The 24912-nt window shown below is 37.2% G+C and overlaps 2 protein-coding genes across 3 annotated transcripts; both read right to left on the bottom strand.

The window, feature by feature from the left end:
• Nucleotides 1-91: 91 nt before the first annotated feature.
• Nucleotides 92-1762, bottom strand: s100a1 (S100 calcium binding protein A1). Of its 2 annotated transcripts, none has more exons than XM_007249752.4 (3): nucleotides 1666-1762; nucleotides 569-730; nucleotides 92-289 (listed from the first exon to the last, which is right to left on the bottom strand). In XM_007249752.4, the coding sequence occupies exons 2-3, from the start codon at nucleotides 707-709 to the stop codon at nucleotides 140-142; spliced, it is 291 nt and encodes a 96-aa protein (XP_007249814.1). In that variant the 5' UTR covers nucleotides 710-730; nucleotides 1666-1762; the 3' UTR covers nucleotides 92-139. The 2 variants fall into 2 exon arrangements, with proteins under 2 accessions (XP_007249814.1, XP_022529242.1); XM_022673521.2 differs by lacking the exon at nucleotides 1666-1762 and adding an exon at nucleotides 827-914.
• Nucleotides 1763-6919: 5157 nt separating this feature from the next.
• tlr18 (toll-like receptor 18) lies at nucleotides 6920-17052 on the bottom strand. The gene is made up of 4 exons (XM_007249755.4): nucleotides 16281-17052; nucleotides 10939-11921; nucleotides 9632-10808; nucleotides 6920-9399 (listed from the first exon to the last, which is right to left on the bottom strand). The coding sequence occupies exons 2-4, from the start codon at nucleotides 11898-11900 to the stop codon at nucleotides 8908-8910; spliced, it is 2631 nt and encodes an 876-aa protein (XP_007249817.3). The 5' UTR covers nucleotides 11901-11921; nucleotides 16281-17052; the 3' UTR covers nucleotides 6920-8907.
• Nucleotides 17053-24912: the final 7860 nt, after the last annotated feature.

The following is a 24912-nucleotide window of genomic DNA, read 5'->3' as shown; positions in this document are numbered from 1 at the left end:
AACTTGCTACATCCCTTGACTATGCTGATTTGAGACCAATTATTTTAAAAAAGGATAAGAAAAAAATTAGTTTAAACAAACTTAACAGAAGTTCATTGCAATATTTTATTAATGAGCCACAGAAGATAACCTTAACTTCTCAGTGTTTCATAGTTTCAACAAAGAAATCATTACAAGCCACAGTAAGGGCTGCCACTAAAACTACAAACTCCTGGAAGTCCACCTCTCCGTCCCGGTTCTCATCCAGATCAGACATTATCTTCTCCACAACCAGCGGATCTTTAGTTGCCTAGAATGGAAAAACAGTACGCATATCTTAAGCTTATTATTAAGCAATGCTAGAAACTGTGCATAAATGCTACCTAGGGCATTATGGGGTACATCCCAGAGAGAGGTTAAGCCTAGTGTCTTAAATTACACTTAATTGCAAATACAGATTTTTTTATTGTAATTTAAGTATAATCTATGAACCAGGAAACCAACCTTAAGTGTATAAAGCAAGAAACTACTGTCCAAACCTAAGCCAAAAAATAATTTGCTGCCAATAGGTTTAATAAATTCAACTCACTGCTAAGAAGTCACTTAGTTCTCCCTGTAGAAGACTCTTCAGCTCCACTCTACTCAGCTTGTATTTGTCTCCCTCTCTGGAAGAATACGTGTGGAACACTTTTATGAGGCTGTCCATTGCGTTCTCCAGCTGAGATACCATGATGTTTTCTGCAGGGGTGACCTGTGTACAGCAACAAATTCCACACCCACAGTAAAGAACCACTTTTTAAAAAGGATCCACAACAATTTTTTGCACATGTAGCAAGTCAGCACCTACATAATAGCAACTGAATAACATCTGCAAGTATTGTCCAAAACGCATTCTCTTGCATCATCAGCGTCACATGGTTCTGTTTCTCGCCTCATCAAGAACACCTGCTGACCCATGACCCCCTCAGATCCACAGAGCAACTTCTCACACACTGTTAGAGAGATCCAGTGTCCGAGAGGTAAAAAGTGGTTTGGCCCCAGCAGACTGATGATGTTTAGTGGGAATAGGAGGACAGGAGAGCATCAAATATTTAACTAGCCTTTTGTCTGCAGCTTAAGGGGATGAGAATGAGCATTTGACATTAAGCCTTTTCCAGCACTTGTGCTCTATAAGTAACTACTAAAAGGCAAAAAGAACAAAAAAAAATCAATTCGACAAGTAAAGAAACAGAATTAGACATATTAATATAAGATTATTATTTTACATTCAGAACATTAGGACCCACATATTCAGATACAACAAAGTGGGCATCAATTTAAACAGAAAAATAATTGTTTATACATACATTTCATTTTATTGATTTGTCTACTTTTCTACCTTCTATAAATACAAGATTAGTCATAATATGGTCCTATCCTATTCTATTAATCCCCCTCACTTTATTTACTAATAAATATATCAGAGCTTAAACCATTCTTCTTTCTCTGCATCATGTTTAGTTACAGGACATTTTAGTCACAGTATAAAGTATTAGTTAGTTCAACATACTAGCTTTAACATTTGTTAGCCTACGCTCTCTCTCATTCAATCCCATTTAAATTACTAGCCTACATATGTAATTCCAGCTTCATGATTTCAGATTACATGACACTAATCCCAACAATTTGTAAAAGGAGTTATCTTACCGAGAAAGGGAAAGCAGGTTGTAAGGTGTGGAGAAATTGTCTCAGCTTTCTAACATCTCACTCATTAAATAGCAGCTACTCACCTGTGCAGAGGAATGAGCTCTTTATATGGCTCCTCCTCCTCTTCCTCCTTCTCATAGTTGAGTTGCAGTCCACCTGTCCACCCTGTCTGCTGTTTTATACACCTGAATCGCATCACTGGCTGTTGGGCAGAGCTGAAGCTGAATTCTAAGCATGATGTGCTGAAATGTATTAAAATTATATTTTTAAAAGGTAGAAGTAGTAAAAAAAATTGTTAAATTATTCAGCTGATCTTTAGTGATGGCTGACTTAATTTTGCATGGTATGTGTTGATATAGTCATAGTATTTTAAAATATATATACCAGCATGTAAAATTATTATCCTGAAGTGCAGTTTAACTTATTAACTAATATACTTCAAACGACAATGTACAATAAAAGTAATGGTAATAGATACATCTAGATACATTCAACATATTAATTTTTGTGACTAGATTGCATTTGACTGATTGCTATGAGAATTTGACTGTCAGGATGTTGGATGATCATCACCCCACCTGATTCTCAACTCCTGCTGCTCCACAGCTTAATGCTGGGTTGCTTGAAGCCCCTCTAGTGCATGTCTGGCATGAGGCATGATATAAATAGGTCCTATTCTTCTGGCAATGCTTCACTAAAGCAACTAGACAAGCTATGCTTGCAGATATGATATGCATTATCATATCTGTGGCAGCAATGTATTTGTTAGAAGGGATGGCAACAAACATATAGGTGCAGCTAGTCTCAGACTAAATGGAAAATATAGTATATGACTAGGCTTAATCTTGGTCTGGAAAACTGACAAGTGTAGATTGCGCAAACAAAAAGGCCCATTGTGCACATATGTCTAGTCCGAAAAACAAAATAATAGTCATTTGTGATTTGTGAAAATGTTTCACTCATTGTTTTTTTTCTCAAACACCATAGACGCATAGGGATTAAGCGTAGTCTTGGACTATATAGCGTTTTAAACTAAGATGTCCTGCTTAAAGGAAAATTTTATCTAGGAATAGGCTTAATCCCTGTTTGGGAAAGTGACCCATAGTATACCATAGGTTTGGTAAATTTTACAGGCAAAACCGATCTTGCTTTAAAATGAATGCATGCTCAGTTTTATTGTAGGCACACTAAGACAAGCCTCATTAGCTGTGCTGAACCAGTGATCTGTTGTGACCGCACACTTCCACAGGGAGAACACCTAATATGGGATTATGTCAGTGTTAAATATGCAACAGGTTAACAGGTGCAGGTTAAACTTTCCAGCTACTGTATGCAGTTCTAACCTGGATCAGCAAAACACAGCTAAATGTGAAATACTGCCATCTACTGTAAGCTCGGGTCCTTCAGTAACCCTGAGTTAACCCCTGAAGGCCTCATTAATGAGCTGAACAGGGTTTCTGAAAAGGATCACAGACATTTTTCTTAAAGACAAGAGAGCATCATATTGAACATTGTCTCTCCCGGGTAAAGATGAACTTACAATACTACTGACTACAAGACTACTGTTAGAATGTGGCCTCCACCTTAAACCACTGAGGCACCACATATCCATACATGGATAAATTGGAGCAGGAGTAGCAGTAAAATGTGCATGACATAGAAAAATAATTAAAAAGAATAAAAATAACTGCAGTAAAACAAAGAGTGTTTTGTCTAATAAAGAGTCACAGAAGAATAAAGACATGCTGAAAATAGATTTATTGAAAACAACAATTCTCTTGATACATATATTTAAAAATAAACACGTCATGTATTTGGCACTGTCTGCACTTTGGCTTCTTTTTCATTTGTCTCACACACTCACTCACTCACTCACACTCAATCACTAACTCATACTGACACTTATATTCCACATTGGTCATAAAGGCGAGGGGGAGAGAGGGGATTGGGGGGTGGGAATGTAGCTACTAATACATAGTTACATAAGCTTTAATTTCCCTGAATAATCTTTGGTTTAATTATGAAAACAGACTGTTGTGAAACCATACGTGTTTAAATATTGTCTTGTGTCAGGAGAGCCACTTCATAATTTGCATAATAATTGATACTAACTATAATTGATACGAACAATATATTCATTTGAAGAAATGGTAAATATAAAACTATAGAAAAACAAACATATAGTACATTGTTCAGTACAAAATTCACATTTAGGATTTTTTAATACTTTTAATTAATTCAGTGAATAAAAACGATTTCAACTTCTCAAATTCTTCAGTGATTCAGAATCCGTGTATCATTCGTTCATTTGATATTCAATTGAGAATCAAAATCGGAAAATTAAAAAACCAATTCGTTTTTTCGTTTTTTCGTTTTTGAATATAATACCAAAAAACGAATAACGGCTTGTATTTTGTATTTTTATTTGGTTATCCAAACAAAAATTGGAAATTTAAAAAACGGACCAGGAGCCGAATTTGATTTTGATTTTGAACTTGACCCATTTGTGTGCCCCGGAAGTTACTGATTTGTTTATTCTTGGTGGGTTTCTGTTGCGCGGGAGTTCACTGCAGTGTTATCTACACAGTCTGTATTGCTGTAGGCAGCATGGCCGGACTGGAACCACATTCTGGCCTAATTAAAGATCTTTTTGAAGGTGGTAAGACGCATGAAGAGATTTCGTGCACGTTGCAGCAAATGGGGATCCAGCGATGTTCTGCAATGAGTGTTAGAAGGTTCTGTGTTCAACACGACCTTAAGCGAAAAAGACATGTATTTTCTGTTGTCATATCGTCTTCTTTCACTGCAACGCGTTTAGTTCCTCTGAACAAGATAAAACTCTCCATCCTCAACTCCATCCAAAGCCTACAGCAATACAGACTGTGTAGATAACACTGCAGTGAACTCCCGCGCAACAGAAACCCACCAAGAATAAACAAATCAGTAACTTCCAGGGCACACAAATGGGTCAAGTTCAAAATCAAAATCAAATTCGGCTCCTGGTCCGTTTTTTAAATTTCCAATTTTTGTTTGGATAACCAAATAAAAATACAAAATACAAGCCGTTATTCGTTTTTTGGTATTATATTCAAAAACGAAAAAACGAAAAAACGAATTGGTTTTTTAATTTTCCGATTTTGATTCTCAATTGAATATCAAATGAACGAATGATACACGGATTATTCAGTTCACCTTCTCTCAACTGTTGCAAAGACAACAACTTAAATCACAGTCAAGTTACTTTCAGGTATATTTAGAATAATCCCACAGCTGACCTTCGGCACACTCTCAGTTTTACATTCCATACTAATACTTGCTTGTGTGATTAAACCAGTTCATTTAATACATTTCTGGCATTTGCTACAGTTTTTTTTTTATATAAATTGTCCTAAAATGTGATACAAAGTCTATTTAATATATCTTTGATGTGTCCTAAATGCTTATATCCCTGTGGATAGATTTTTAACAGCTGGGGCCAGTTGTTCAGAGGTAATCTGATCGGATTTTGGTTATCAGATTGGATCAAATCTGGAAAACGGGTTGTTCAAAAGGGAAAGAAGCATTCTGAAATCGGATCAGATCACGTAATCCAATCCTAGTTTGTAAATGGATCAAACCTTCAGTTTCTGTTGTTCAAAACTTTTCAGTAGGATTTGGATAACTTTGATCCAAAAAAACAGGATTACCCTGATCCCAACAAGGGGTAGGATTTCAAGGGGGATTTCAGGAAGTAAATGTGGTAAAACTTTAAAATCAAAGTTTTAAAGTAAAAAAAAAAAATACATTTGTACAATTTAGTGTATATACTTTTATTTCTATTTTGCACTTGACCTGTTTAACCGTTACAGTGATAACGTAGACATTGGCTACCAATTAAGCCTTTTACTATAGTAACGTAAAAATAAAAACAATCTTGACCCCATTAAATAAACCCCCCAAAAGATTTCAATAACAAACAAAAATAATATATTCATTTTTTCATCTACGTCACTGTCATTCATCACTGTATATTAATGTCAAAGAAACATTTATCAGATATGAAGCTGTCAAAAATTATTTCGAACAATTGAAAAGAACTCCAGAGTTTGGTCTGGTTCTTCAACAGGCTCAGGTGCATCATGAACATCACAGAGAGGGACATTGCGTCTGGTAGCAACATTGGGCAGGACAATACATGCAAGTGTTATGTTGCATGCTCCCTGTGGTTCGACTCGCAAATAGTTAAGTCATGCAAAGCGTCTCTGCAGAACGCTCAATTGCTCGTATTGTTTTGCAATAAGCAGTATCTTGTTACTGCAAGAAAAGGAGTCATCAACCCCTGTTGGTTCTTCTATCTGTTTTTTACATAGCTGGTAATCCGGATTAGGTAATCCTGAAAACTGTGTTTCTGGATCAGGTTGATCCAATCCAATATTGCTTTGAAAAACTGTCTTAAAAGTAAGACAGATCACCTGATCCTGGATAGCAAAAAATGTGATTACCAAATCTGGATAATTTTGATCCGGATTACATTTTTTGAACAACTGGCCCCTGATGATTATTATTTCTCAGCCAGTTTTAATGGTGTTTTTAATAATGCTATTGATTCTGAAGTTGATTTTACGATTGCGTATGCAGCCATTCATTCATTCATTCCAAGAATTCAGTCAGTCATTCACACATTGACTGTAATTGTGAATCATTACCAGGGGCCAGTTGTTCAAAGGAAATCTGATCGGATATTGGTTATCGGATTGGATCAAATCTGAAAAACGGGTTGTTCAAAAGGAAAAGAAGCATTCTGAAATCGGATCAGATCACGTAATCCAATCCTAGTTTGTAAATGGGTCAAACCTTCAGATTCTGTTGTTCAAAACTTTTCAGTAGGATTTGGATAACTTTGATCCAAAAAAACAGGATTACCCTGATCCCAACAAGGGGTAGGATTTCAAGGGGGATTTCAGGAAGTAAATGTGGTAAAACTTTAAAATCAAAGTTTTAAAGTAAAAAAAAAATACATTTGTACAATTTAGTGTATATACATTTACTTCTATTTTGCACTTGACCTGTTTAACCGTTACAGTGATAAAGTAGACATTGGCTACCAATTAAGCCTTTTTCTATAGTAACGTAAAAATAAAAACAATCTTGACCCCATTAAATAAACCCCCCAAAAGATTTCAATAACAAACAAAAATAATATATTGATTTTTTCTTCTACGTCACTGTCATTCATCACTGTATATTAATGTCAAAGAAACATTCATCAGATATATAGCTGTCAAAAATAATTTCGAACAATTGCAAAGAACACCAGAGTTTGTTCTGGTTCTTAAACAGGCTCAGGTGCATCATGAACATCACAGAGAGGGACATTGCATCTGGTAGCAACATTGGGCAGGACAATACATGCAAGTGTTATGTTGCATCCTCCCTGTGGTTCGACTCGCAATTAGTTAATTATATATAATATTATAATTATAAGTCATGCAAAGCATCTCTGCAGAACGCTCAATTGCTCGTATTGTTTTGCAATAAGCAGTATCTTGTTACTGCAAGAAAAGGAGTCATCAACCCCTGTTGGTTCTTCCATCTGTTTTTACATAGCTGGTAATCCGGATTAGGTAATCCTGAAAACTGTGTTTCTGGATCAAGGTGATCCAATCCAATATTGCTTTGAAAAACTGGCTTAAAAGTAAGACAGATCACCTGATCCTGGATAGCAAAAAATTTGATTACCAAATCTGGATAATTTTGATCCGGATTACATTTTTTGAACAACTGGCCCCAGATGATTATGTGTCATCCAAAGCCTGTCTGAACAATGTCCCATGAAACAAATTGCTGGATTAAACCTGTTTGCAGTGAACATTGAATGCAGACTTCTGTAAATACACTGCAGAACATCTGATTAAGATGACTAATACCACAATAACCACACCAAACAGGCTGATTCAGCCCAAATAAACATTTACCTCGCTTTAAGTAAGTAGCAATGCTTTGATTAGAAGAGAGATTATCAATTTTATTAAATAAGGCACTGTGGTGAAGTAATAGGGGTGGGCTGATCCGATTCTTAATATTGGTACTGGTCCAATAAAAATAACTAAATGAATAAATTTGATTAGCCTAAACCAGGGGGGGGGTGTCTCAATATTTTTAAATAGAGCGAGACTGGACCATATAAGATACATAAGGTTCGCCCTTTTTTTCCAAAAAAGTATTTAACAATTAATATTTATTTTTTAAACATTAAATTTGATTTTAGCACTATAACTACAACAGGACAGAAAAAGAGTAAAATGTGCAATATTGTACTGCAGGTTATTTAGGCTGATTATTTGAACTCCCCTTAACCAGATGCTCATACATGTTCTGAAGACCTAATGATGTTGGGTGTGAAGTTGAACATTGCATTAACCAGGAAACACTGTCATATTTGGCCCAGTTTGTGATAGATGTCTCTTGGATAATAGACTAGATTCCTGAGGCTTTTAAAAACTCCCAGCCTGGTTCATTACTCAAAACCGCAATCATGGGTAAGACTGCCGACCTGACTGCTGTCCAGAAGGCCATCATTGACACCTTTTTTATGTCATCCTTTAGTCCAGTCATTTTAGCTAACTTTCATAACACAATGGTGTAACATTACTGACGCAACTGACCAGTAAAAGGAAAGACTGAAACAAAATAATGACTAATAGCGTACTCTTAAAAAGTAGTGCTGTGGGTTAGCTTTAGTATATGTCCACAGGCTAGACTGCTGGATGCTGTTGGCCCACACTATCATGTAAATACTTGAACCCAAATATACGTGTTTAGGCCTACATGACAGTATTCTAGGCCTAAGTTTAAGCAGGATGTTATTTAGATGGCTATGTTAACCAAAGTGCATTCAGACAAATGTATTTTTAACAGATTAATTTAAGGAAAAGTATGATATCCATCTGATACCAGCATCAGTAGATACTTAAGGTTGGAATATTGGAATTGAGAATGAACACGTGGTCTAATGCCAATCCTTATCTTCACTATCTTCACCTCTATGACTTATCTTAATCATCTCTTTCACATTGACTGTTGTGCTCACAGGTCTGTTGTAGAACACTGTCTGATCTTACTCTTGTCAATACATCATCCCAGCTGTAGCTTCATCTCAGCATTTAAGAAGACTCTGGACTCAAAGCTGCTGCTTAGAGCTGGAGTTTGCTCTATACTGTGGTACATTATCAGTATAATAAATATAACTCTATTCCCTTAGGCTCAGGCTAACTGTTCCAGTGGCATCCTGAGACTGCAGTTCTCTGTATTTCTCTCTGGAAGTTCTTCAGTCCCTGCTGTGATCTGAGGTTTGACCTCTGCTTCGGGATCTGGATCCATTTTAGGTTCACCATCTGCAGGCCTCGGGTTCTCCTCTGGCAGCTCAATCACGGACGCTCTGCTCAGCTTGGAGACACGTCTGTTCTCAATGACAGAGTTCTGTTTTAGGAGATTGGGTTTTCCCATGACACTCCTCAGCTGCGCCCAAAAGAACGCTTGCTGTTTGGGCTGTTCAGGCCACTCCAGATATGTCTTTGTATTCAGCATTTTTTTGAGTTTACAGTACTTGCTGGGCAGTGATTTGGGATCAATAGGCTCCTTTACCACCAGGATGACGTCCCTTAAGTTCTTGCCAATAGCTCGTTGCTGGGCAAAGTAGAGTTCGTAGTTGCACCACTCGCTGTTGACAAAGTGTCGTGACAGCACAAAGATAACCTTAAAATAAAAAAAAACAGGATGTGAGGCTGGGTTGCAAAAGAACAAGATTGGCATGCAAAGTACACGTGAACTAACAAGCTGACTAGAAACATTCCGAAACTAAACATCTAAAAATCTGTAACAGTTGAAATAGGAATGTAATTATAAGGCTTTCAAGGCTTTCATTTAATCCTTATAATTTTAACATTTCATAATCAAAAAATCTGATTTCTTTTTATTTAAAACATACCTTATGACTATTTTCAATGTTATCAATTATGTTGTCTATGATCCATTTTCCAGGCATGAAATCTCTTTCGTGGATGCAAATACGATAAGAAGGTTTGCAGTTTTCCAGACAGGGCAGCAGCTTGTCCCGTACCCAGTCAGCATCTGAGTGGCTATATGAGATGAAGGCGTGAAAGGTGTATTCTGCAGACATCCCAGCTCCGTCTTTATGAGCTCTATACTTGGCTCTGATGATTTGGTACGTAGCTTTAGCATACCAGGGAATATTAAACAAATAGCACATCAGCATGATAGCCAGCACAAAAACTGCAGTGGTGACCACAGAGATAACGATAACGAGTCTGATATCACAGGCCACATGTCCAGGGAAATACTTAGATACCATTGTATTAAGCAGGTCTGCTGGGTAGTAACACCTGTAGTTTTCTGGCCAGTCTGTGATTTGGACTTTACCCTTGACGGTGGTCTCTTGTATGAAGGTGTGGAGATCACAGGTACAGTGGTACGGGTTGTTACCTGCCCTCAATTGCTCCAAGCTAGGCATTCCCTTAAAAGAGTTCATACTGATGATCCCAAATGAGTTTCCATCTAAAGCTAGTGAGTTCAAATTAGGGCTTCTCCAACCAGAGGGAATAAATTTGATTTTGTTACCACTGAGGTAAATCTCCTTCAGACCAGCGGCCTTTTCAAAATAATGCATGTCTAACTGGTCCAGATTGCAGTATGAGAGGTCAAGGTACAATACGGTGGTAGGGAGACACTTGAAGCTGTCAATAACAAATATGTTATGGTGAGCAATGACAGTAGTGATGTTCTGCTTCCATGAGCACACATTGTTCCCTTCAGATCCTAGCTTATTGTAACTGATATCAATTGTTTGCAGGTGTTTAAACTCCCCAGCAAGAGAAGCGAAAGAACTGAGGCTGGTCAGCTGATTAGTGCTGAGGTTAAATGTGTGAAGTGAGGGCATTGTTTCCCGGTAGTCACATTGCTGGTTGAAGAGAAATCTGTCCTTCAACTGGTTTTTGGAAACATCCAAGATTTCAACCCCATTCATCTCTTCCCAGGCGTCACATGGCACACTGTTGAAGTTGACGTTGTGTACGCGCAGGTGGCGGATCTTGTTGAGCCATGTAAAACGCCAGTCAAATCGGAGAATGTCTGGGTTGCTGATGTCCCTGTTACATCAGAAAAGATAAAATTGGAAAAGAAGTTGGAAAAGAAAATTGTGACAAAGTGCTATGATAATACAATATAAAGAATAACTAGAAATAATATTCATGAAATGGGCACAGTTATGATACTTACGAGAGAACTAGCATTTCCAACTGTAGATTTGTCACACTGGATGCCTGATCGGTGTGCACAAATGTCTGTGACCGGGCAAAATCAATAAACAATAATCCAAGAAATTTAATTGAACTTTTTTGTAAATTAACAAGGGCCATTCTCAGAAGCTCCTCGTTGAATTTACCGCGATAAAAGATGAGCTGCTGGCAGTTAATAAACTTCAAGCCATCGAAAATATCCTCTTTATCAGTGTAATATTTAAACTCAAAGAGATTACGAAAACGGAGAACACTGAATGTTTTGTTTGCAAGGTCTTTTAATATCAAGGGAAGTGCAGATGATCTGTTGTCTATGGCCACGTCCAGCCACATATTTTTTGTCTGTATATTCTTCAGATATCCTGGTTCATAAACATTCAGACTGGAGCCAGTTTTAATGGCAAACTTCTCCAGAGATACATTTTGCAGAGCATTAAGATCTCCAGTTTTCAGAATACTAACATATGGACCACCCATGGATAGTACTTTGAGATTCTTGAAATTCAAAACCGTATCATCCAGAGTTGCCTCAGTGTAGAGATTATTTGACATGTCTAAATTTTGTAGCCTGCTGAGTGGCGCAAGAGCTTTTGAGGGGATGGTTGTCAGTGAGTTGTTGAAGATATTCACAACCTCCAGTAGTGGATTATCCCGAAAGGCTTCATCCTCAATCAGAGAAATATTGTTGAATTGAAGTGAGAGGACACGTAGGAGAGGCAGTCCAGCAAAGTCAGGGTTTTGAATGATTTGAAGCATGTTATAGGAAAGATCTAGCACCTCCAGAGAGGGAGGCAGGTCCTCTACTGGGACACGCTGCAGTCGAAAGCCTTGGCAGTTAGCTGCACGCTGGTCAGCAGATATCAGACAGGACTGTTCACTTCTGTCCGGTAAGAGGAGAAGAGTGGCTTGGAAGCCAAACACAAGGCTGAGGAAAGTAAACATTCTCACATCAGGTATTTGGATCTGTGAAGAGATAAATACAACAGTATGAGTGGTTACCTGGGTTGTTTGTATCCAGTTACAGGTTATTTACTCCTGTTAGGACACCAGCTGTAAATAAAAAAAAATGATGTCAAGCAATATGTTTTATTCAGTTCATTTGTACAACATTGCTGTGAACTGTCTTCATGTCGTATCATTGGTAATTAATGTCTAAATGACAGGGTGAATAGAAATACATAAAAAGAAATAAAAAAAGGAAAGTACTTTTCTAATCATTGCATAAATATAAATAATAAATACTGGGTTCATCACACAGTCATTTTTGTACATATTCTCTTTGTCAACTTGATATTTTACATCATGTGTTGTCTTTTCACAGATTTGATTGATTGCACTTCTCAGGGAAATGTTTCATCATTGTACGCACCAACAACTGACACAATTCATCATTTCTGTCACGAGAACACCTCTCTGGCTTTCTGAGCATTTCATAATCCTGGGACATCAAAAAGAATCTACAAACATCTTACAGCTGCTAGAGATTAGACAGCATAAATTACCCTCATAAAAAGACTGGAAAATAATGGCCAATAGTTCAACTATCAACTTTACTTTTTTATTTACTTTTTAATTTAATATCAGCAAATTATGCCAAGACAAGGCAAATGTCTTAGTTTTAAAAAGGCTCAGTTGCAGTTTTTTTTAAAAGGGATCTGAATTTTTTGTTCCAGAGGTCTGATCTTCAGCGAAGTTCAGTAATTTTCCTGCTTAGACCACACCTATTAAACGTGCCAGTTAACAGATAATCAGAATTGATAAGGAGTAAAATCACAAAACTGTGCTGGATACTGGCCCTCCCTGGTTACTGGTGTTATGAAATAACAAAGGTTTGGGAAGAGGAACATGCCTTGAGCCCTTACTCCCTATCTAGCGTCCAATAAATTAAATGTACCTTGCTCACATGTCCTACATCAAATCTTTGCACTCCTCCAACACCTCGTCTCCTCTTTTTGAACTTTCATCTCTTCTAGGTTACCTGGCTCTATTTATTGCACTCCAAAACTCTAGCCCAAAAATCTATTCCTGAATAATCATAAGATGATGACTTTGTCTTAACTGGGAAAAAAAACCTTTTAAGAAATTACAGAGAATTCTCCTTAGCTCTTATCTTGCAAAAGATACTTGCAGCTTCATTTTGTGAAAGCTTCAAGAATCAGCCTTTTTTACTGACTTTACACTGTGTTTCAGTCCTGATCGAAGAAAACCATGCAGCCGTGTTTACAAACGAAGGACTACTCGCTCTCTCCTCAGCAGCACATGAGCTTTATGACTACTTTTATTGCCAAATGAACAAACAAACTTTTAAAGCTGACTGAACACCAGGTGTAGCAGAGAAATGTTTAGACTTGTTCTTTCCTCCTACACATCCTCTCCTAATTACTTTTCAATTCCTGGTCTGGAAGGGCTCTGTTTGACTTGAGCCCCTCTTATCTTTTCCCCTCACGTGTGTGCAGCCAGTTAATATTCTAAGTCACAGATACATTAAGTAATTCAATATGGAAGCCTTCCAGGTAAATGGCATTTGCCAGAGAATGACTGGAAGGAAAACGGATGTTTTTAAAGTTTGAACAGTATTTTACACTTTCTGTTTGTCATTTCTGTCTAAATATTGTCTTAATATCTGACTCAGGATTGATGGGAAACTGTGTAATTAAACAATATAGACATACTTTTTAGTGACTAACAAGTATGTGAAACCTTTTGCAAGTACAAGTCACTGGTGCAACACAGAGCTTTTTTATGAGGACTGTTAGACCAATAAGAGTCTGTGATGTATAATATATAATATAATGAAACTGCAACCCAGCACATTTTTAGTTGTCAGTGTTTCTGTGTAGTTTTAGGCCATTAGGCCATTAGGCCATGACTCAGATTTGTTCATCACTACACTGTGAAATAAAAAAAAACTTGAATCTTTGGTTATTATTTAAAGCTCTACAGTTACATGTATTCAAGCTCAGCTACCAAATATTTTTTTCACATTTTTTACACAGCTTTCCTCCTCACATGTCTTTCACAAACAGCACATTCAACCAGAAACTGTGGTGCCCACTGAACTATTAAGGAACCAGAAACTTTAAGTGTGTAAGTGTGTGACTGGAACTGGTTGCCCATTAACCAACTTATTCTCGGAAATCATGCTTTGGCAGTGGGAAATTATCAATATGACCTGTTATGAATACAGTTACAGCTTAGAGTGAGTAAAATACCCTCCTTTTTTATAACAAGTGTTAGCTTTGAATGACAAATATGTAAGGAATGCCTGAAAAGACTCTTTGTTAAAAAAAAAACTCATAAAAAAAGAGATAAGGTTAACAATGCAGTGATTGTGAGTTTAACAGGAAGGCCACTGCTAACTTACACTACCTAAAAAGTATTGTCCATGCTTTGTCAACAAGACACACTGACATCAATTTCTAATACATTGTGCAGTGCTTGTATAGTTTAAGCATTTTGGAGCTTTCCACCCTCTTCATAGGTTTGTATTCAAACCACTTTTCAGGAACCTCACAAAACTCAAGGCATAATAACGAGTATAACAGAGTAACATGACTGACAGTTTAAGTCTGAGATCACAGCTCAGGATCCCTTTAAACTGTTCAAAAGCTTCCAGCCTTTGAGGAAATCCTCTCTGGCACTAAAGAAAGGATACAAGATTATGCCTTAAAGCTTTACTAAGTTGTTTGTTTTTACACATCATACAAACTCACCCATAACTACCTGGACAGTTAAATATTTGCTGTTTTTTGACAGCATACTTTAGGAAAGCATCACTAATATGATGTCCCACATATTTTTACACATTCAGTATGTTGTCTTTACAAAAAATATCTAGTGATTAATTCTGCATTTCAAAAATTCTTTGTTTTTGTTTAATATTACAATTCAAAACATATCATCCAGACCCATTTGGGGAGCCCAGCTGGGTCCCAGTAATCCCACTCAGAGCCCATGCCTTACTAGAACCCACCTAGCTCAACATTTCATTCTTAGATAACATTGGCGGGGACCAGGCCTGTTGCAACAAGACAGGCAAACCAAGCAATTGCCTGGGGCCCCGAGCTGGCCTGGGCCCCCAGACAATGATTGTTTATGAATTGAATTCAATGACTAACTGTGTGTCATTTACATTCTGTGATGGTCAATGCAGGAAAGTACAAAAACACTGTTATCAGAATCCCCCTCAAGGGGGCCCCTCCCACTAGTTACTGAGTTTATAGTACTAAGTTGTATATGATATTTGTACCTGCGCTCTGTCTGAACTCAAATTTTGCCTTAATCTTAAGAGAATAAGTGACAATGAGCATTAGGTGCATTTGTTAAATTCTACAATTTCTTTATAGCTTAACATACGCATACAGCAGAATGACCCTCCTATTATGTTCATTTGTCAGGAACAGCAATGGTGTACCCAGGTTATTTTGACCTGGTGCATGTTTAATTATCCAAAAGATGTCTGAAACCCCAAAAAAGTTACAAACAATATAAATATTTTTTTTACTAACTCCATTGCTAATTATTCTATCAATATTTAGTGTAATGGCGTTCCTGACCTCTAACAGGAAGTGGTTAAATTAGGAAATTTCACTCATTTTTCATAAAAAAAAAAAACATGTTCAAACTTTTTTAATCATTGACTACTTTATTACTTTTGAAATACCTACATATAAAACAATAGTTTACATAACGTTGAAACATAACATTGCATTGTTGTTTAAGTTTTTGTTTTTGCAGGGGGCAGTTGCAAATATATGAGATAAACCATTTTCATATTATATGTTGATTACACTAATTAAGGAAAACAGAAAAAGTTTAATACTGAAAAAATACTATTTTTAAAAACTATTTTTCCCAGATCTTCAAACTTTAGAACGGATCAAATTGACCCGGAACATAACAGGAGGGTTAAGTCTGTGTACAAACATGAATATAAATCTTTATAAATGTCAGAAAAAATATAATCAAAAGTTCGTGTGCACATGTTTGAAGTATATATTATAGTTACTACACAATTGTAATGGTATGTGGTGGGGTTAATTTAGCTTGGGGTCCCTAAACGTTTTAAAACTGCCCTGGCTAGAACTGGGAATATTTTGGTTAGTTTAAAACATTTTAGTCAGTTTATTAATGAGCACCAGCATGAATACATTCAGAAAACATAGGAAAAGACATTATTCACTGTTTTTCTTTTTTTTATCTGAGCTTTGGCTTTAACAGACATTCCACAATAACAGAGTAAATTTCCATATCAGCTGAATGGAAGAATACAGAGATAAAATAAAGCTTACATAAACAAGTTAAAAACACAAACATACTCACTTGTGAATCAGGCGTAGACTTTTTAACAGTCCTTTTAATAAACTTTTAACAGTTTATCTGTGTTTTTATCCATGTTAACCGGGCTGGGTCCGCGCTGAGGTCCGGCTGTGAGAGCAGCGCTGTGACTGGTCCCCTCTCTCATGCTGTCTCTCTGTTTTCTCCGCGGAGTATTATTTTGGAATGTGTGAGCGCTGAGGAACGTCAGCGCCTCCACCAAGAATGGCAGTGCCAAAATCAGCTTTTTGCTTAGGCGAGCGCCGTGTGCGTCTGCGCAGTTTGGGCGCAGTTTTGAATCCTCACCTGGAGTTCTTCCCACGTTCACGCCTGATGAGAACAGCAGCAGCAGCAGCTCTGTATGATCTGGGTGGAGTTACTTTATTACAGGCAAACAACAACAACAGCAGCAGCTCTGCACTGATTACCACTGATTCAACTCAACCCCCACGGTAGTACAAAGCCCTATCCGGACGGGATTATTTTCTCAGGGGGTCCTGGGGTCATTTTCTCTTTTATGGGGTCCGGAACAACCATGAACGTGTTTTTCTTAGACGTTATCTGGGAAAACTACAGGCAGAATTGCCTGTCGTCCTCCGGTAATTTTAGTCCCGTCTCTTGGATTAGTCACCTCACATTTAATAAAATAGCTATTTGTTCACTGCCACGCTGTAATTACCTTTTGGGCGCGCGTTTCCACAGAGAGCCACATAAACACAACGGCAAGTGGATATGGAAGAGCCACTAAACGCAATCTTACGTGACCGAAAAAGCCAAAAAACTTACTGGTCCTGTTTTTTTTTTAAATTGCAGTAAAAAAGGAAAAGTTTTATTCCATTCAATTTTATTTATATAGCGCTTTTTACAACAAAAGTTGTCACAAAGCAGCCTTACAGAGAAAAACAGGTCCACGCCTCTTATGAGCAGCACCACAGAAATGCCAATTATTGTGGTGACACAGTGGCAAGGAAAAACTCCTTTAAGAGGAAGGAACCAAGACCTGCCCAGTTTTAATGCGGTTTTTAATGCGATTTTCAAAATGAGTAATCGCGATTATACATACTGTGATGTGCGGAGGCGGGAGGGCTGTGGGTCCGCCCCACGCCGTGACTCGCAGCCGCTGCCGGTCCCAGCTGCTCTGAATCAGGACTGATTGAGCAGCCCTCACTCCAGAGAGACGCTACAGGGGAGAGGAAGACAGAAGGTTAAAGTTAAGCGACTAGCACCCCACTGGGCCGGCGGAGTTTTGAGTTTCTTTATTACACGATTTGTCATCGTGGAAAATCGCCGACTCACCTGGCTGCTCTCCAGAAACACATTTTGTCAGGAGAACACACCTAAACCAAACGCAGGAGAGCGATGCCACGCCAGAGAATCTCTTTAGAGGAGAAAACGCACTTGCAATAAGTCAAACATGAACCGGTTCATATGAAATAAACATAAAATAAGAGGTCATAAATGTCTGATTAGTTTTATAATAAAATATGTACTTATGTCCTCAACACAAAACTATGTCAAATGTTTCAGTACTGCAGACATCATTTTTTATCATTTTGAACTCCAGTTATATGCCTTTTAGACAGGCTCTACCTGTATTTCCAGGATCAGCTCGCCAACCACCCAGCGCACAGTAGTAATAGTGCTAATAAATAGTGCAGATAAACTGAAATATACAGGCATGTTTTCTTATTTTTTTTTTAGTAAAATACATTAATATACTTTCTAAAAGTAAATAAACATTCAGAACAAGTAGTTTATATATATATATATATATATATATATATATATATATATATATATATATATATATATATATATATATATTAGATTTTAGCTCCATTCACCCCGATTCATAGAGGGGGCACCGTAAAATACAAATATTTTATCTTTTTAATCAAAAATGTCAGAAAACGCTACTCATTTCTGAAGTGTTTATCCGTCTTACCTTGTTTACCGGCGCCTCCCACAGACTAACGTGGAAAACAATATTAATCTCTCCTTCAGTGTTTCTTCTGTGATTTGTGAAAACAATATTTGAATCATTGAGTCACTCATTCACTCAATGAGTCGACTTAACCCAAAGCTGAAACAAAATAGAAACTTCCTAAGCCATTGCCACTAATGTAACAGTATAGCTCCCTAGAAAGTATTATTTTCTGTTATCATTTGACTAGAAGTAAAATAATCAGCCAACCCCCATCCCCAAAAAAGCCACTGACCATTATTTCAGCTCTATTAAATTTTACATATAGCAAAACTATTTTGCTTATCAGACAGCCAGATGGAAAGGAGAAGTTTAAGACTTCAACTCTTAAGATCAGAGGGATTCAAACAAACACATACATTTGTTGTAAGTGATTTATTTGATAATTAAAAAAAATCAAAAAATTGAAATAGCGACTTTGTGATATTTAAAAATGGCAAGAGGCTGGTTTGTTATGAGTAGACTTTATACAGAATGACTATGTGTCTTTCTTCTAGCTCCATTGTCAATGATTTAATGCCAATAACAATAAATTGTAAATTTGACAAGTGAAAGGTGACACCTATATCTCACCAAAGCCATTTCCTGTCGGTTCCTGTCTCACCACATTTAGCAATGGCTATGGCTGAAATAAACCTATTAATTAAAAGCAATGCACAATGTGGTCAGATTCTGAGCAAATGAATTAGGTTTTCATTAAGTTTTATAGTTTAATAGTGAGTTTCTTATTATGTTTAACAGGAAGTACATATCACTATAACTTATTTAATATACAATGTATATTATGATTGATATGCAGTGGTTTAGAAAGCATTCTGTCTCCAAAAATGCAATCAAAATGATTTCCTTTAAAAAGCTGCCACCTTTATCCATTCTATTTGAATGACTGGTATAATGTCATATATTTATAGTTATCCTTTAATCCATTCTATTCATTTAGTTCCATACAGTATGTAGTCTGATATATAAGCATATACGAGGAGTACAATTACAGTTTTTAGACTGTTTTATCTGAAAATGCTGCCATAAATAGGAAGTACGGCGACATTTTATAACAAACCTGTAATTTAATACACCACTCCTTTGTTTTTTCACAGTTTGACCACTAGTGACATGAACTGTGTTTACAAAAAAGAACAATGTGTGAAACATTTTAGGAACTTCAGTCCTTTTAACTATTTATAGAATCATGAATGATTGTTCTCATTTTGGAACTAAGAGTAATTGTGCACTTAGGCAATTTTGTCTGCCAACTACACTACATATCCAAATGTTTCTTACCACTCCTTATAATAAATGCATTCAGCTAGTTTTAAGTAGTACTCACTGTTGACACAGATGTGCAAAGGCACACTCACATCTTGTCTATTCCATGTAGAGAAGTGTTGTTATAAGGGTGGGTGGTACTTCAAGTTTGTGGATGCTCTACTTCAGTTCTACCAACTCAGTGGATATATCCCACTTCTGACATCAGCGTACCACCAGCAAGAAAGCAGACTCTTAAACTGCCACTTCTACTGAAATGCTTACTGCTGCTTTTAGATCAGCACAGCTTTGACAGATGATTATAAAAGCAAAAAGGAACTAAGAAACTACTAAAACCACAGAACACAGGCAGTGCTGCTAACCACAACAAGATCCACACTGATGGTAACTGACTGGAAAGTGTCCATTGATTTGTTTATACTGGCACCAAAGGTCATGTTTCACACATGTATAGACACATGAGGAGAAAGAGAGAAAAAGATAGCTCACATTATCTCCGACACCATGTCTGCCTCTCTGCAGCCCTTAAGAATCTCTTGACCCTGCTCTTTTTTACATATTTTATACGGGATTAGTTTCTCAGAGGGACATCTATGAAAAATATTTCACACTTCTACTTAGTGATCAAACTCTTGCACTCGGACTTTAATTGAAAAAACAGGAGGACCAGTGAGTTTTTTGGCTTTCTCTGTCACTTGACATTGCGTTCAGTAGCTCCTTCATTACCACTTGCTTTTGTGTTTAAGTGGATCTCCATGGAAGCAGGTGCCAAAAGTGTAATACAGTGCATAGCAGTGGACCAATATCTTTTTTTTTATCAAACATGAGGTGACGAAACTCAGAGATGTGCATCCGGGTGGGACTAAAATTACCGGACAACTACGGAGTTCAGCGAAAAACAGTAGGTAATTCAGCCTGTAATTTTATCGGAGAAAAACACATACATAGTCGTTCCGGACGGGAATAAAATCACAATGGAACTCCCATTAAGGAGAAAATTACCTCAGGACCCCCTGAAAAACAAATCCTGTCCAGATAGGGCTATATAGATTCATTAAATAATTAACGAATTAATCGCCAAACCCACTTAATTCATTCGAATGGCTGCCTGGATTGGCTTTGGCTCCCCCGCGACCCTGAGCCAATCCAGGTAGCCATCGGTTGGAAATCAGAGTACCCCGTGGACCCATTGCAGCAATAGAGAAGTTAAGCAACAATAAAGTAATTGTGATGGCTAGGCAACAATTACACAATAAAAGCACTGATTCTACAAAGATCTGTGACAATGAACTCCACTTGAAGTATAAACTACATGCTATAAATAGCTCTACGATATATTAGGAACAAACAGTACATTTAGAACCCTCACAGTATGAGTGTAGCTGGACAAAAAAAAAAAATCTGGCAAGTTAGTCATTGATCAGCCACAATGGCCTTTTCAGTCACGTTTTTTAAAATTTGTATCTTTCATCCGTGTGCAAGAGTCGAAGAACTTGTTCCACATGCGTAGTTTAGCATTCTTTCCACGTCTTCTGGTCTGGGCTCTACAGACTGTTGACATAATCCCAGGGAGCGATAAAGCTCTTGCTCAGAAAGCCAGCGGTGGCAGCTTGCTGAGCCCAGATATTAAACCCACTACCCCTTCATCAATAACCTAGTGCCACCACTTTTGCTTCACTTTTGCAACACAAATTCTCCCTAATTGATGCTCTGATGCAGAATAATTGTGTCATAATGCAATAGTTTTAAAAATGTTTGTTTGGCACTATTGTGTAATTGTTGAGACGTTTCAATGGCGTCTTTTGTTTCACTTATTGCAAAACAGAGATTGCGAAATTTTCACTATATTTAGAAAGTCTTCATACAGGTCTTAGCACTGAGGCTTAGAAGTAGACTACAGGCTGACATGAAAGCAAGTGCAATACCCGCACACACACGCGCATCTTTCAACTTGAAGAATATAGACAAATCAAAGGCAATAAAGCAGGCTTTCAAGTATGAGACTGAAAATTCAAGTAAATTATGGACAAAGTCAAATGATTAGAAAATATCACTTCAAAAATACAGAATAATTAATCATTTTGATTATTGAACTGAGACTAATTTGAGTTTAAACATGCGACTGTGCTTAAGTACTGTCAAATATGAGTTATGAAGCCGAGGACTTTTTTTTATTAATGGGGCATTTTAAACCATTCTATGGGGTAATAATTGATTTCTCTTGGATAATGCCCAACACATAGGAGCATGCCTGTTTGGCCTCTCATTGTAAAGAATGAGCTACATAAATGAAATGTCAATCAAGCAGCGACTCTGACATGTGTTACGCTGAATGTAACTAGATTTACTCCCTCTGCTGTTAAATGTGGTGATTTGTATTCAGCACACCTCACATTTACTCTCACTGTGAGCTACAGTAAATCCCCTGTGAGCTCAGGCCTACCCCTATGTATTCCTGTCCCTTGGCTATCCACTGAATGCTATCCTCACATCCTTTTCAGTGGAGATCTACTTCCTTTGTTTTTGGATTTGAATGTTAAAATAACTATTGATAACAGTGTAACTCCTGCTGCCAAACATCTAGTAGAGAATCTCAGGGGTATAGTGACTGTTCTAGTAAACGCTTTGTTTATGCCGACGGCTTATAATGGCTTATAAATACTTTCTAGCTATGCTTGACAGCAATCACATTACCACATTAGAGCACACCTTCAGGTAATAAAATATAATAACAAAGATGACCCAGAATGATCAATAGGTCAGCAATGACCAGCAATTACACAAAGAAGCTTGAACTGTAGATAGAAATACATTTTCTTAGCTGTTAGCCTCACCTGTACTGCACCTTTAAACTGTTTAATAGCTGAAAGAACCTGCTTTGTAAAAGGAAAGTTTCATACCATGCATTCAAGATAAGACCTACTTTAAATAGGATGTTTCTCTGCTTTATTTTAGTTTTGTTTTTTGTTTTTTTAATTTTAAAGGACTTCATTTGGACCAAAAAATGTGTCAGAAAGTGAAGACTGTAGCTAACCTTAGAGGATAGACAGAGACAAAACCAGACCATAACATAGGGTTCCTAAGCAGTATCCAACTGTTTTCTAAACACTGAGCAATCACTGATACTGAGGAGGGAATTAGGATCAGTGATAAGTAACCAGAGTAAGTTGTTCTGTTAATGGCCAGCCTTGATTTTGGCTAAACTGGTCCAATCAAAATCTTTAGGTGTTTTAATCAGAGTGAACACACACACAGGTTGTCCCATCAAGAAGGAGATAATTAATTTCTGAAGACCTCAGAAAAAAACACAATCGACAGAGACTATGAACAATTGCCGATGTTTAAACTGTCAGCTCAAATCTCACATTTTTGGCATATCTAGATTGTATCCAAGTGTATTTTTAATTGTCTAAACTGTCAGAAACCACATGAAATCTGATTTTTGCAAGTTAGATCCAAACCACAACAACCCCTGCAGATACATTTGTGGTGTGACCATGCAAATCTGATCTGATCACTTGTAAATAACAGAGCAGACAGTCACAGATCTGATTACAGAAATACAGCTGATTTGCCTGCAGTCTGAACACAGCCCTTCTACACTGAGCATAGGGTGTAAGGAAATGATTGAATACCTTTAACTGGAACACTCTGTAACATCATCATCAAACATGAATCGGCACACAGTCAACAGACTCAGACATGCAAACACTTATGGGTTTATTATAACTACTAAATCTTACTTCAACATCCTGCAAAATCATTCACCATTGCTCACTGCTTCCAGTTCCAATCCAGTGAATCTCTTGAACCACACTTAAAAAAAGTCTGAGTGCCCTGTAAAATCCACTTTGCAGAAAACTACTGTGAATGGAATGCAGTAGAGAAAACATCAGCGACTGAGCAAACAGCAGGCCTCGGTTTAAAAGAGTTAACAACAGCACCACGGCTGGACAATCTTACAACCAATCAGGGCCATAAAATGACTACGGCCTGAGGGGGATTGTAGCCCAGGAAGATAGAGAAGTTTAGAAATGTCATGCCCCACAGGACACACCAGAAGAAGTAGCAATAAACCAGGAACATAAATCAACAATATACAATAAATCAGTCCTGATTCATTTATATCAAATGAAACCCAATGTCTTACCTTTGCTCTTAAAACTAATCCAGTTCCATTGCACCAGAGGTGTAGTAAGATACTGTCTATATAGTGCATTTGCTCTCAGCACTGGGTGGTAAAGAAGGGATTATCCAGTTGCTGCAATAGAAGCAGCAGTTGAAGGACACACAGTACTCTAATCTTGAGTGAGTAATTTGATTGTTGATTAATGCATTGATTCCTATTACAGGATTCCAACCCACACATTTCTACAGATCTGATAAGAGCTTGAGTTGTGCTCACTATTCAAGCTGAATATAATAGTTTATTATTTAATTTAACAGCAGCATTAAATCACAACAGCAATAACTCATCTAATACACTCATTGTCAACAAAACAGTTGTACCCAGAAGGAATTAATCACCAACTGGCAGTGGCCAGTTGCATTATTAGACCTATCCTTGATTGAAAATGTGCGGGATGCTATTAGACATGCTATCATCACTCCACCTCTACTGCACAATTGCAGGAACTCTGTAAATATTTAAGCTGCATGGGCTGGATTATCACAGGACATCATTACATGCAAAAAACACCTACCATGTTTTTTCAAAATTCACTGACCTTCCCATTAGTGCATCTGTTTTTGCAACTATTTCGTTGACGATAAATGTATTATCAATCTTATCAAGCTTTTACATTCTTTGAAGTTGTAAGATTTATTTCCGTTAGACTACTGAGGTGATGTAAGCATTTTATAAGCATTTTTAAAGATTTGTGTCAGATGATATCTGACAATTAAGTTAGTTTTGGGTAGATATTAACATTTACCTGTTTAAGAAGAGTACCGTTGTTGGCCAACATTAGCCAACTAGCTAAGTTGCTAATCTAAAGAACCAAACTAGGCTAGGCTCAACTTTATAACTCGCTACTCCTCACTTAATGTGTGCTCCATTAGTTTAGATAAGGTGTTGTTTATAATACAAAGTGCAATAGCTGTCTGTCCTTAACAGATCATGTTTTACCTTTATTTCTCTTGTACAGATTGTAACCAGTGTGTCAAATATATGTATACATAGATGCTAATAAAAGTATTTTTTTTAATGCATCAGGTCATTATCATTCACAACAACTTGAGAAAAACAATAAAACAGTTCTGGGTCAAAGTATTGTATATAAATAGCTCTTATGACCCAACATGCAGGGTTATTCATATAACCCAGTGATTGTGGATCAGGTTAACCCAGCTTGTGGTTTGTTACGTAGTTTGTCACAGTGACGTGTG

The sequence above is a fragment of the Astyanax mexicanus genome, chromosome 6, assembly GCF_023375975.1.
Source record: "Astyanax mexicanus isolate ESR-SI-001 chromosome 6, AstMex3_surface, whole genome shotgun sequence".
NCBI classification, from domain to species: Eukaryota; Metazoa; Chordata; class Actinopteri; order Characiformes; family Acestrorhamphidae; genus Astyanax; species Astyanax mexicanus.
Note: the sequence above shows the minus strand (reverse complement) of the source record. Positions and strands in the feature narration are given on the sequence as shown.